We start from the raw sequence: 13,827 nt of genomic DNA on the forward strand, positions 1-13,827 counted from the left end.
TGAGTGTAAGACAACAAAATAAAATATATTTTTTTTAATTAACTATAAATTTGAGTTAATTCATCGACCCCGGTACATTCATGACAATTTTTGAATTAAAATTAGGAAATATTTAAAATTATAAAAATGACGTGAATAAAAATTTTATTTAAAAATATAAAAATAATGTAAATTGTTCAGAGGATAGTTAGCAAATTAGGTTTAAATAAAAAATTATTCATAAACATTGCTTAGCGATTAAGACACCACACTTAAGATGGGAGGTTCGAATCCCTGTACAGTAAACAGGGGAGGCACTCACAGTTCATATAAAGGTTCATTTAAAAAGGCAATTTAAGAAGTGAAAGTGATTTTGGCTCCACGTTCTGGGGAAACAGCATGAGCCATTGCACAATATGGGGCACCGCTATGAACCGGTGAAACGAGGATTTTCAGTCCTATGCTTTACTAACTGAGCTATCTTGGCCATTTCCGACATGTTGTCCTATTGCCTAGGGTTGATATTTACCCTTGTTTCCAGAGTTTCATGTCTACCCACTCCATCTGATCCAAGTACGAAAAAACTTGTACATAAGTAATTAAATGTAGTCTTCTTTTTTCGATTTCTTCGGTTGGAACGAGACTAGAAGGTAGGTCGGACCGAGGAAAAGAACAAGTCGACTCCATTATTGAGAGGCAAACATACTGTCTTTCACCGACACACCACTGCTTGGTTAACTTTAGTCGCTTGATCAGCCCTGCAAAGTAATTAGCATAAGCACTGTTACTCAACCCACAGGTCTGTCAGTAGCATTGCCAGTGTTCCTGGTTCATGGTTTGGATAGAATACACCAAGGGTACTGGAAAATGTACCGCTAGATGGCCCCCTATTAGAGCAATCACAGTGTAAGCCATATGAACTGTACAATGGCTACTTTGTTTCATTCAAGCCTTGAGATCAATGAAGGGAAATGGAGTTTGTTTGCTCTTCACCGTCATCGTTCATCGCTAACTTCGCTGACAAAAGATCTGCACGTCGAGATGCTCGGCAGTTTGATACAGTGAGGAGCTTAACCACGACGTCACAATAACTCCACCTGAACTGTATAATGACTACTTTGGCTTGAGATCAATGAAGGGAAATGGAGTTTGTTTGATCTTCACCGTCACTGTTCATCGCTAACTTCACTGACAAAAGATCTGCACGTCAAGATGCTCAGTAGTTCGATAAGGCGAGGATCTTAACCACGACGTCACGAGTAACTCCACCACTTCGCATCATACAAATGAAAGTTACTGTATTCAATTATGAACTGTACAATGACTACTTTGTTTCATTCAAGCCTTGAGATCAATGAAGGAGTTCGATAAGGTGAGGATCTTAACCATGACATCACAAGTAACTCCAACCACTTTGCATCATACAAATGAAAGTTACTGCATTCAACTATGGGTCAAGTTAGGCTGCACCTCAAACTCCTCGAATCACAATCTCAGCTGCATCCTCGATATGGAGCCGGGCTACACACTTCGGCCAGGAGTAGACTCGTGCCACAGTTTCAATTCTCATCTCATCAGATGCATAAATCCATTAATAACATAAACAGCTCAGTTCATCCCCAAAACACCTTCTGAATTGGTTACTCGTTTAGATGATCACGGTATTGGAACTTTTGCACCATCTGCTTCAAACATCAGAGAAAAAAGTTACAATGATAAATCAGAATTGGTTTTTGTGTCTGCAACTATCCTCCATAATATAGTTCTGAAACCAGTGAAACAGTAGTACAAGAAACGGTCCCGAAGATGTTATATAAACCTCGAACGTTTGTAATATTGCATCATGTGTAAAGAAGAAAGTTTATGACAAGAGACTAATGCTATTAAGGCTTTGATATTCAGCTGTGAACGAATATTGGAATCATGAGAATGTTATGCACAGTGAAAAGACAACAACTGATTAAGAAATAGTGGATAAAGCATAAGCATGGACACATACCTCTAAGGAGGAGCACATTACCCATCAGAAATGTCCACAAACAGAAGGCTGAATTATACTTAGGTCAGTAAAAGACATCTGTACGCCGCCCGTCTGTAACAACCCAAGCCCACCGCTAGCAGATATTGTCCTTAATGGACCTTTCCATTCGGGCTTCCCCTCATGTCTACTAGGGAGAGGTTTCTACACCATTATAAAGAATGTTTCGTTCCTCTCTCCAACCGACGTGGGATGTCACAGATCTCTTATGATTGTGAGCCACAATGGCAACATTAGTGCTGTAACCTCGAACAATTTATTTTGTTAAACAGCTACTCATGCCATCATTGTCAACCACCTTTGATAAAATTTAAATGCCATTTCAGACTCTCCTATTCTATGGTACTTCTCAAAAATAATTTTAAATGGGACAATATCCATTGGCAACCCAGATCTGTGTAACTTCATAAATAGATCTTCTGCCTCCTTCATGTCACCACATATACAGTGACCTCTTATTAGTTCTGTGTAGGTTATCTTATCTGGTTCGTACCCCTTCCTCAGCATTTCATCATATAATTGAAGGGCAGAACGAATTTGTCCACACTTACAGGCACCACTTATCAATAAATTATAAGTAACAACGTCTGGAAAATGACCTAACAAAAGCATATCCTTTTTCAGAGAATAAGCATTGAATATGTTCCCTCCTTTAACTTGTGCGTGAATCAATGCATTGTAAGTAAATACATTTGGTAGCACGCCGGTGGCCAACATCTGATCCCTGATGGAGATTGCATTGCTCAGATCTCCATACCTTCCATAACAATCGATTATCAGGTTCCAGATACGAGGCTCAGGCACCATCGATTTCTCTAACATTGAATGAAGAAACTCATTAGCTTTGATAGCATCTCCATGAATACATAGACCTTGAATAATCATTTTGTATGAAATATGATCTGGAGAAACACCCATTCGTGACATGACATCATGTATATAGTAAACCTCATCAAATTGGCCCTCTTTACAAAGATCACTGATTAGAGTGTTGTATGTAAAGATATCGGGAATAAAACCCCTCTTGATCATATCAACAACACAGCCAAATGCAATTTTCTTATCTTGATTCAAACAAAGCCCGTGAATAAGGACGTTGTATGCAACGACATCAATCTCTGTCTTCTTTTCCACCATCTCAGACCATAAAGAAATAGCCTGAACCATATCTCCACCTTTAAAAAAACCATCCATTAATATAGTTGATGTGATTGCATCATCTGTTGTTTTAATATCATCATCAAGGATATCTTCAAGAAGCTTCCGAGCATCCTCCAGGATGCCTCTCTTGCACAATGCATGTAAAAGTATGTTATAGGTAATTCTACTTGGCTTAATACCATTATTAGCCATGGTATAAAATAAGTCGAGAGCTTTATCCATATTCCTATGAAGGCAGAAACCCTTAATAATAATGTTGTATGTGGCACAACTGGGAGAAGGACCACTTTCTAACATTTCCCTAAAAAGAGAATCTGCTATCTCCATATCACAGTTTATACACAGTCCATTAAGAAGATAATTGTGTGTGAGTAAATCAACAACAAAACCTTGTCTTATCAACTTTCTCCGAAGCAAAAGAGCTGCTCCTAATTTTCCTTTTAAACACAAATCCCTAACCATGGCAGTGTAGTCAGGTTGCTGAACGGCCTCCCAAAGACATTTCTGAAGACCTGACTTTGCTAAACATATGCTTTCCCTGAAAAAATTTAGGCATTTAACAGATTTTTACAAGATGATACCTTGTAAACATATAAGGCATATAAGATCATTAGATATATTTAATAGCATAAAAACAATTGGGAGATGAAAAGAAGAATAAACGAAATCAGCCGTCCAATTTTTTAATTTTCTTATCCTCATCACAACTAGGAATAATAGTACATCAACAATCATAAGTCACTGCACTCAATGAATATTCAACTCTAAAGAAGCAATAAGGGGCTATGCAGGAGAAGTACATCAACTTAATTTGAGTGAATATAAAGATGGATGTGAAAGGACTCATTGATGTCTTAATGAAGAAACGCGGAGGAATCCCAGTTTTTAGTAAAAAGATCAGAAGCTTCAGAACTCCAAGTTTTACACTAGTTCCCACAAATTCCCTAAAACCTTACTGAGGCAATGCCCCCCAACACTCTTATTTTTCGTGTCCCTTCTCTCTCGCCAAACCTTTAATTGATGGTGAGAATTATAGCTCGATAGCAAAGTTCACTTACAACTAACTATAGCAGACTCAGGTGATTCTAAGCTCACATAAGTACCTTTATTCTCCAAGAACACAGTGGTTTGTGCCCAGGAAATGTGAGCTATAGCATGAATTATAGCATCTGCTAATCATTTAACACAGAATATATCCAACAGCTACTTAAGAATAAATAGGCTCATCGAAATTATCTGCAGTCAGCGCAAGTAAAATTTTATAGTTATCACGATCTTTTAAGGATATAACGATTCCATGCATTAAACAAGGTTTACCCATATGCTCAGAAATTTTGAAATGAAATTTGTTCTCCTTTTGGCTGGCACCTGACCCTTCCTTGGGACATCAAGACTTTTCTTTCCATAGTTTTGTCCGATCATCCTTTCAAGGAAGCTAAAGCTGTGTTGTGAAAATCCACCATCAGGGATTTTCTTTGGAATCGTTAGAAAGAATGAGAGCTTATTGGATAAAGAGCTTCCTTTTGACAAGTTCTTTGATTCCATTGTTTATCATGCCATCTCTTAGTGTAAATCTACAAATATCTTTTCTTCTTATAGTTATGCTACTCTATTGACAAATTGCAAGCTTTTTGGAATCACCCTCGATTATCTATCCTTTTTGTAATTTCATACATCAATGAAATTGTTTCTTATAAAAGGAAATAATAAGATTTACCTAGTAAGGTATTATTCATTAAATAAGCAGGATGGCTTTCATCTATGCACGTCCACATTGATGAAGAGATCATCACGTATTGAGATTTCGAACTATAAGGGTGAAAGCAAATATAATTAACGAAAAGAAAAAATCACCTCATGGCCTTCAAACGATCCAAACTACCCCTGAGCAGAGCGTCCAACACGTTGAAAACAGCCTGCGGATCACTTTCGCCATCAAAATTACGCTTTTCTGAAAAACAAGCCGAGAATCTCAACTCGCAATGGTCACCGTCAGTTGTCATCAAACTTTTAATAGCAGGCTGTAATGAATCCTCATCCTCGTCGGGCCTTCGCATGTAATGTATATAATCAGAAAGCATAAAGAAATTCATTAAAATTCTTTCAATTTCTTAATGTTAACATACAAAAGGTCAATTAATTACTGTAAAGTCGATGAAGTGTCGCACTCATTTCAGACGGAGCAAACCAAAGGATCGAAATATGTAGTCGTTTTACCTCGCCACTGCATCAATGTTAGATAGGCCGTTAAAGACGGCGAACATCCGAGAAATATCGCGCTTGAAAAAGTTAAGGGCTCCGTTCAGGAATCCAAGCACAGAAATGTGAGACGGAGGCGATTCGCTTGCAAACTGAACCACCAAAATAAACATGTGAACACCATATACGAAAAATTCTGAGCAAAGAAATGTAAGATAAAGGAATGGTAGAGGATAACTCACCGCCGCGAACATCATCGAGATAGCCGAATATTCTACTCTGGATTTCACTTCGTAATTCGAAATCAAATAACAATCTATGCAATATAGAAGGCCCAAAGTTTCGACGACGCCGGTGAAATCAACAGCCGCGGCGAGTTTCTTATAGCTGGCTGTGCTCCGCCGTCCCTCCAGCAGACTGCAGTCTCCTCCTTTCTTCGATTCGTTTTTCACGTCACATTTTTTGAATTTTCGCATTTATTACACGACATGACATGAATTACTTTTTGAAAAAAAAAAAAAAACGGAACATTGAGGCTCGTTTTCGTTCTAGGATAATAAAATAATATTTTCTTCGTTGGTGTGAGACTTTTTAGTAAGCTTAAATCAAACCCACCGGAACCTATGATCAAAGTGGACATCATACATTCCCGAGAGAGTTGGGTATAACTCTTAAATAATGCAACTTAAAAAATAAATAAAATAAAATTATTAGATTTTATAAATCTAGCTAAAAATTAATTTTAATAAAATCATTAAATTGGGATGGGACAAAAATAACATTTTTACCCCTCTACTCAAATGGGCACAAGAAAATGAAATAGAAAATTAAAAAATTAAAAAAATTAAATATTTATCTTCGAGATAAAAAAAATCTTGGTATACAGATAGAAAGCTATATAGATAGAACCATAATAGACAGATCATATTGATATAATATGTTACATATCTCGTTTTTGTATGTGAGCTAGATTCTTTATTGAATTTAATTTTTCGTCTCTGTATATATAATTATTTATATGTTTAATGACTTTAAAATGATAAATACATAGAGATTGAATATCAATAATATTGTTAATGATAAAAGCAAAAAATAAAATAGATTGATATAAAAGTGTATCGTTTATATTCAAATATAATTTTCATGGCACCATTACTTATTACCAATAGACAAAGGTATGAGCAAACATAAATATATTTGTATATCCTACGTCAACATAAAATGCAAAGATCTATCACTATTTATACAACACATATAGAGTTGCTAAATTGTTGCAAATTAACGAGTATTATGGAAGCAAAGGGCTAAAAAAGGCCTATAATAATATTAATAGCTTTCTACACGAGTCATTAGGAACAAAAATTAGCATAGAGATATGAAAAGAGCATTATTAATCACAATTTAACTCAGTAGCTTCAAACCCGTCTTTGGAAGACAAATAATGAACCTCTAGAGCCCTTTCCGAGACGAATTTTGTCATCAATGTATGTAATTTGGAGTTGTACCTCGCTTTCGCCACCATATCGAAACTCTAATCCGCCGACTTTTAGTTCAGGTGGCTCGAACACAACTTTGATCCATTTATCATCCAGAGCCTTCAATTTACCTGACATTTTTTTGTTTGTTGGTAAGAAGAAACACGATTTCATGGAGCAAAATGAAAAAGAATATATCAAGGTGAGAATGTTTGCTTAATCTGCTTTACCTAAATAGTGTGAAAATTATCTATTTATAATTAAATAAATTAAAGGATATGGGGAGAGTAATAAATAGAAATAATAATAAATGAAAAAATACATATGGTAAGAAGTAAATATCTCGAATTTGTCTTCTAATAAAATATCAAACTTGATATATATGTAAACTACTAAATATTCTTAAATGGCGTAGAAACAAAAGCCCCCTAAAGAGCTCACAACTGACTACGAGATTGGACTCCAATCTAAAAGAATTCATGAGAATCTCCACCATCATCGAACGGCATGTAAATTGAAGGCACTAGATGAAACATAACCAACCAAATCAATTCTAAAATTTACGATTGCGTCTTGAATTCTTAAAACTTGGTCCATGAGTCTACCACTAATAGATATTGTTTGCTTTTGCTCGTTTTGTATCGTCGTTGGCCTCACGGTTTTAGAATGCATCTACTAGGGAGAGGTTTCCACAACCTTACAAGGAATGTTTCGTTTCCCTCTCCCTAATAAACACGTTTTAAAACCGTATTTGTGAGATCCCACGTTGGTTGGAAAGAGGAACGAAACATTTCTTATAAGAGTATGAAAACCTCTCCCTACTAGACATGTTTTAAAACCATGTTTATGAGATTTCATATTGGTTGGAGAGGGGAACGAAACATTCCTTATAAGGGTGTGGAAACCTTTCCCTAGTAAACACATTTTAAAACCGTGTTTGTGAGATCCCATATTGATTAGAGAGGGAAACGAAACATTCGAGAGTGGAAGCCTCCCCTAATAGACGCGTTTTAAAATCGTGAGGCTAGTAGTGATACATAACGGGCCAAAGCGGACAATATCTATGAGCTGTGGGCTTAGACTTGGACTGTTACAAAAGTAGTTTCCAAAGATGACTTTTGAGAAGTAACACTTAATCTAAGGTCTGAATGACCATGGACAGCTGATTTAGTTTCTTGAGGTACGAAGTTAGGAGCGACTAATTCTTATGAAAAAATCCAGAGGCTATGTCAGCTATGTTACTGTGACCTTGGTTTGGTTTTCCAGCCATTGATTTAATTTTCTGATATGTTCACGAATAGAGGTCTCAAATTTTATTGTTTACAGAGGAAGTTTTAAAGTTGTACCTGTCAAAGAGACCTGTCCATCTAGGAAACCAAGAGCAGAAAAGGACACCTTGTTTCTGATAGTATCAGGAGCTTCCACACCCTGAATCATTTCCTTTGTCTTGAAAAAAATGCGACCCACTGCACTTCTGTATCCACCCCCAGGCGATGTTGGCACAGAGCAATAAACAACATCCCAATCTGAGATAGCACTTAATCATGTTAGCCAAACTAGAGCTGAAAAATGAGCAACAACTGGGTTGAAGTATTCTCTTTTGGGTTCTAGCATGCTTTTAAATTCCAACACATTTCAACTCGAATCAGATATTTGCTATCCCGTCAAATAAAACAATGTTAAATCATAAATTTAGTTCTAGAACTTTGAAGTTTTGTCTATTTGGTCTCGTAACTTTTACATATGTCTACTACGACCCTAAATTTTCAATTTTGAGTCTAGTAGATTCTTGACAAATTCAAAACTTGTAAAAAGTAATTGATCTTAAATCTCTTAAACTAAATTTGTAATTTTCAAGTTCAAATCAAATAGACAAAAACTATAAAGTTTAGAGACTAAATTTGTAATTGAACCGAAATGGTTTAAGAACCTGCCAAATTCAAGAAAAAAATGGCTGGATTTCTCAGGATTTCATAGATTTTCAGATTAAACTAGTCATGTTTTAGTTTCTAAATTAGGCCTGAAGTACTATATAGGTAAAACTATTATTTTCATTTCCTTTTCAACAAACAGCCAAACAAGATGAAGAATTCAAATCATTTTTGGCATTTCAAAAAAGCAGATATGAAATCATTTCTTATACTTTCTTGTTTTCAAACAGAGGCGAAAATAAAGATCAAACATGGGTCCATATGCAAGATGAGTAGATGTATATTCAAGCATATGCAACAAGAACCAGTAGAACTGTTTGAAATATTACCTCCAAATATGAGAGGACATTTAACAGGCTCGTTTACACAATATTTTTGCAATTCTTGAGCCAATTCAGCAACCTCTTTATGTTTTCCTTCAGTTAGTAAAACTCCTCCGTCACTTCCTGTAACCTGTTTCAAAGAGTAAAATCGCCATTCCGCAATGAAAATTATGAAATCCGAGCAAAAGTTAATGGCACCGAGTATACAATTACAGTTAAAGCATTGTTGACCAAGATCATTCTGAGATCTGAAGAGGCTCGAGTGGAAATCATGTAAACTCCCTTTACCAGTCGAATGATCTTCATCAAGAGAGAATTTCTGTAAATTTCCAAGTCCAGTACCACTCACTAACGTAGGCCTCTATTTGCGACACATTTTCTACTAGAATTTCCAATTTTCGATTCTAGATCGACTATTTTTCACCCTAGAACCAGTTCCAATATGCAAAACAAACTAAAACAAACAAGTTTCAAAACATTACCTTCGAGAGAATGGACGCAACGAGATCATCAGGACCCGTTCGAACTTGAGGATCCGAGATCGAAACCGACGCCTGAATTACGAATGGCTTGCGCCGATGGAAACGAGATGAAATTAAAGTGGATTGACATGAAATTGACGATATTGAGCTTGGAGCAAGAAACTTCGATTTCGATGGCTCAATGCGTCCACTGGATACTACTTTTGCGAGCAAAGGTGCAACTGAGGTAGCCGAGACAGCCATGTAAATCCTACAGGTTCAGAAGACGAACGCTAGCATTTGGCTCGCCGCTGCAATGTACGTGGGGAGAATCGGATATCGGCCCCACGAGGCGATGAATTGCCGGGTTATCTTCATGCCAAGTGAGCTAAGTTGATTGCAGCCTTATCTTTCAGATTCCCGCTTTTGATTTTTGTTGAATTATTTATTCTCTAACAATTAAGTTAAAATAAAACTTTTTTTTTTTAAATTGGGTTTATTTGTTGATATTTTATATATTAAAATCTTATTTTTATTAAAAATAAAAAAATTAGACAAGGTATGAATAGTTCGAAACAACCAGATCAAAATATTTTATAGTTGGTCAGTAAATTCATTGTTTTAATAAAAGTTAGTTAGGTCGAAAAAATTTACAGCTTTAGGTTTGATTGTTTTTTTAAAAGAAATGTTTCAACCTGATCTAACTTATCCATCTCTCCCTCTCGAACTTGTCCTCGTCGTTACTATTATCTCATGCCCACGAATAACACACATTTTGTCGGGTTTAACCAACGAGAAAAGTTGTCCTCAAATTTTATTAAAACCCATTTAGGGTCTAACAAATTTAATCGAGCTCAACAAAAAAAAATGTATTTGTTTCCAAAAATAAGGAGAATTAAATTTGTTCATCTAAATATCTCATGAATTTGTAGACACTAAACTTATAACCACCGTGAAATATAGCTCAACCATAATTGATATATACTTTGCCCTAATTATTGTCGGTTATTAGAAATGTCTATTTTACCTACCGAGACTGTGCTCCGAACAGGGAGGAGATTCCCCATTTAAACAGAGAATAGTGAGGGAGTGGGGAATATTTTTTCACTATTAGATAAATGGGACTGAGAACAGGATTATATTTCTCATTTCCGTCCCCACCTCCATCCCACGTAATATAAATATATTTTCAACACAATAAAAGACGGGTAGATTTGAGAACTTATAGAATCCGTACCTTTAGTTTATTATTTCAAATGTCATTAAATGATCAACTTTTTATATTCCGATCTCCAGTTATATATATTAAAATTAAGATATAAAATTAATTTATAAATAAATAGATGTAATTCTATTTTGTAATATTAAAATTTAAATAGGTAAAAATTACGTTGAAATATTAAATTATATTTTTATTTATGAAATATTTGGGAAGTTTTATGATTTTTTTTTTTATTATATTACTCTGGTTTTTCTAACATGGACATGTAGGAAAGTGAGAGAGATACTGCCACGTGGATGGAAGTTTTAATGCAGTTTAATGTTAATTAAAAAAGGAAATAAAAATTAGGAAGACGACATGACAATATAAATGGTGGTGGAGACCGGCGCCATTTTTGGGACTTCGTGCCGCCACTTTCTTCCAGAGAAGAAACCAAGTGGAACTGCGTGGACGTCGTACGACCACCCAGTCGACGGCCACGATCCGTTCTCACAGTTCCAATCCATCCCCACGGTCTCTTCAAAATCCCACCGTCGGTTCCAAAGCGCGGGAAAAAGACCCATAGCCTCTGTGTATCACTGCAAACTAACGGTCACGGACATATCTCTCAGTCGAGGTCGATCTGGAAGAAGTCGATAAGGTTACTTTCTTCCTCAAAGTAGCTCTGTGTTTTTCTTTCTAGGGTTTCAGGTCTTCTTTCATGGCGCCGAGGAAGCGAAGCAAGAATCAAGAAGACGAGCCGGCGGCGGCGGAGGAGAAGCCGGCCCCGGTGTCGTCGATGGTGACTCGGAGATCGCCCCGGCTGGCGGTGAACTCCAAGGCTGATTTGGTGGTGGAAGAGGCTGTGACGGAGTTGCCGAAGAGTAAGAAGGTGAAACGTGCTCCAAAGGAGAATGGAAAGGCGAAGGAGGTTGGAAATGAGGGGGAGGAAATTGATGCTTGTGAATGTTTGCTGAATCACCACACCTAAATGGGGGTGAGAGTTCTCTTATTTATAATCATTTCCAGGATACAGAAATATGGTAAATTACAAATATTATGGAAATAGTAATAAAAGGAAAGAATAATAAATGAATGCAATATATTTGCCTTTAATAAGAGGGCAAATATGGTAACCCGTAATGTAAGGCAAATATCTAGATATTTGCCTTATAGTGAACGGTCAACTATCCTTAACACCCCCCCGCAAGCTGAGCGTCGGATTTGAACGAACGTAAAGCTTGGATCTGAAAAATTCAAAGAGAGGTCGAGAAATACTCTTTGTGAAGATGTCAGCAACTTGGAGATGAGAGGGTACATATTGTGTGCGAAGTTTGCCAGCGATAACAAGTTCTCGAAGGAAATGATAATCTAGTTCAACATGTTTGGCCCGCTTGTGAGAAACGGGATTAGAGCTCAAAAAAATAGCACTTTTGTTGTCACATAAGAGTAAGGGCTGCTTTGAAATAGGGACCTTGAGGTCATGCAAAAGATGCGTAACCCAAAGAAGTTCAGCAGCGGTTGTGGCAAGAGCACGATACTCAGATTCACAGCTGGAGCGTGAGACAGTAGGTTGCTTTTTGGCACTCCAAGAAACCAGATTGTTACCAAGATAAATAGAATAGCCGGATGTAGAACGACGAGTATCGGGACAACCAGCCCAGTCAGCATCCGAATAAGCGACTAGCGTACTAGGAACAGTGGATGGACGAAAGGTAAGACCAAAGTGGAGTGTTCCTTTGACATAACGAAGAATACGTTTGACAGCAAGAAAGTGATCTGCAGTAGGGGCATGCAAGAATTGACTGACAGAATTGACAGCATAGGCAATATCTGGACGCGTAATAGTCAAGTACTGAAGGGCGCCAACAAGAGATCTGTAGAGAGTAGGATCAGAGAAAGGAGAACCATCAGCAGTCAGGTGTTGAGAAACAACCATGGGAGTGTGAACTGGTTTGCTATCGAGCAACTGAGCACGAGTAAGAATATCTCGAGCATATTTTAACTGACTAATAAAGAGACCATCAGGAGTGGGTGAAGCTTCAAGACCAAGAAAGTAACTGAGAGAACCCAAATCTTTGGTAGCAAACTCAGAATGAAGCTTGCGAGTAAAGCTGTCAATAAGAGATGAGTTGTTGCCGGTAACAATAATGTCATCAACATAAAGAAGCAAATAGATAATGTTAGATTGCTGATGAAAGACAAAAAGGGACGTGTCAGCGCGACTGCAAGAAAACCCAAGTGTGAGAAGAAATGAGCTAAAACGCTGAAACCAAGCACGAGGAGCTTGCTTTAAACCATAGAGGGCTTTCTTTAATAGACAAACATGAGTGGGAAATCGAGGATCAATATACCCAGGAGGTTGTTCCATATGAACACGTTCAATAAGAGTTCCATTGAGAAAAGCATTCTTGACATCAAGTTGTCGAAGATGCCATTTATTTGTGACTGCAATAGAAAGCACAACACGGACAGTGGTAGCTTTGACAACCGGACTGAAAGTGTCAGTGTAGTCAAGACCAGGAACCTGAGTATAACCTTTGGCAACAAGACGAGCCTTGAAACGCTCGACAGATCCATCAGGCAAATATTTAATACGAAACACCCATTTAGAGCCCACGATGTTGGTGTTAGCAGGGCGAGGAACCAAAGTCCAAGTATCATTTTGTTGTAATGCTCGAATTTCTTCATCCATGGCAGCCACCCAAGCAGGATTCTTAGCCGCAGATTTGAATCCTTTTGGCTCAGTGGATGCAAGAAGAGCAGAAAGAAGTCCAGATGAGCCCAAAATACCAAGATTTGCTGGATGACGAGTCTTGAATATACCAGCTTTGGCTCGTGTGATCATAGGATGAGTGCCCAAAGAAGAGAAATCAACAGGAGGTTCAATAGAGGTCGAATTAGAAGTCGAGGGTGGCAAAGTGGAACCTGTAAGAGAAGTATCAACCTGCACAGACTCATCTACAAGGTCAGAACAAATATCACACGGGGATGAACTGGATCGAGGAGTTTGCGGTGATGAAGTGGTAGGGGGGGATGAATCAATACGATGAAAATGT

General features: G+C 37.3%; 3 protein-coding genes across 3 annotated transcripts; 1 reads left to right on the forward strand and 2 right to left on the reverse strand.

The window, feature by feature from the left end:
- Positions 1 to 2,162: 2,162 nt before the first annotated feature.
- Positions 2,163 to 5,875, reverse strand: LOC111436135 (pentatricopeptide repeat-containing protein At5g24830-like). The gene is made up of 4 exons (XM_023073832.1): positions 5,620 to 5,875; positions 5,396 to 5,529; positions 5,033 to 5,227; positions 2,163 to 3,716 (listed from the first exon to the last, which is right to left on the reverse strand). Exons 1-4 carry the CDS (start codon positions 5,851 to 5,853, stop codon positions 2,294 to 2,296), a joined length of 1,986 nt encoding a protein of 661 aa, XP_022929600.1. The 5' UTR covers positions 5,854 to 5,875; the 3' UTR covers positions 2,163 to 2,293.
- Positions 5,876 to 6,682: 807 nt separating this feature from the next.
- LOC111436136 (probable plastid-lipid-associated protein 8, chloroplastic) lies at positions 6,683 to 9,971 on the reverse strand. Its single transcript, XM_023073833.1, has 4 exons — positions 9,589 to 9,971; positions 9,113 to 9,236; positions 8,199 to 8,378; positions 6,683 to 6,983 (listed from the first exon to the last, which is right to left on the reverse strand). Exons 1-4 carry the CDS (start codon positions 9,829 to 9,831, stop codon positions 6,793 to 6,795), a joined length of 738 nt encoding a protein of 245 aa, XP_022929601.1. The 5' UTR covers positions 9,832 to 9,971; the 3' UTR covers positions 6,683 to 6,792.
- Positions 9,923 to 11,736, forward strand: LOC111436143 (the record flags this gene model as incomplete). The annotated part of the gene is made up of 3 exons (XM_023073839.1): positions 9,923 to 9,950; positions 11,138 to 11,385; positions 11,472 to 11,736. Coding segments are annotated over exons 1-3 (541 nt in total), but the record flags the coding sequence as incomplete, so codon positions are not given.
- Positions 11,737 to 13,827: the final 2,091 nt, after the last annotated feature.

This window comes from Cucurbita moschata, unplaced genomic scaffold, assembly GCF_002738365.1.
Source record: "Cucurbita moschata cultivar Rifu unplaced genomic scaffold, Cmos_1.0 Cmo_Scf00052, whole genome shotgun sequence".
Taxonomy (NCBI): domain Eukaryota; kingdom Viridiplantae; phylum Streptophyta; class Magnoliopsida; order Cucurbitales; family Cucurbitaceae; genus Cucurbita; species Cucurbita moschata.

Excerpts from the sequence above, each read along its gene's own strand:
- LOC111436135 (XM_023073832.1), bottom strand. The coding sequence starts at position 5,853 with ATGCGAAAATTCAAAAAATGTGACGTGAAAAACGAATCGAAGAAAGGA. Across the intron at positions 5,530-5,619 it reads TCTCGATGATGTTCGCGGCG|TTTGCAAGCGAATCGCCTCC; the intron begins GTGAGTTATCCT and ends TTGGTGGTTCAG. Across the intron at positions 3,717-5,032 it reads GATCGTTTGAAGGCCATGAG|GGAAAGCATATGTTTAGCAA; the intron begins GTGATTTTTTCT and ends AAATTTTTTCAG.
- LOC111436136 (XM_023073833.1), bottom strand. The coding sequence starts at position 9,831 with ATGGCTGTCTCGGCTACCTCAGTTGCACCTTTGCTCGCAAAAGTAGTA. Across the intron at positions 9,237-9,588 it reads TTGCGTCCATTCTCTCGAAG|GTTACAGGAAGTGACGGAGG; the intron begins GTAATGTTTTGA and ends TCTTTGAAACAG. Across the intron at positions 6,984-8,198 it reads TGGACAGGTCTCTTTGACAG|GTAAATTGAAGGCTCTGGAT; the intron begins GTACAACTTTAA and ends AAAAAATGTCAG.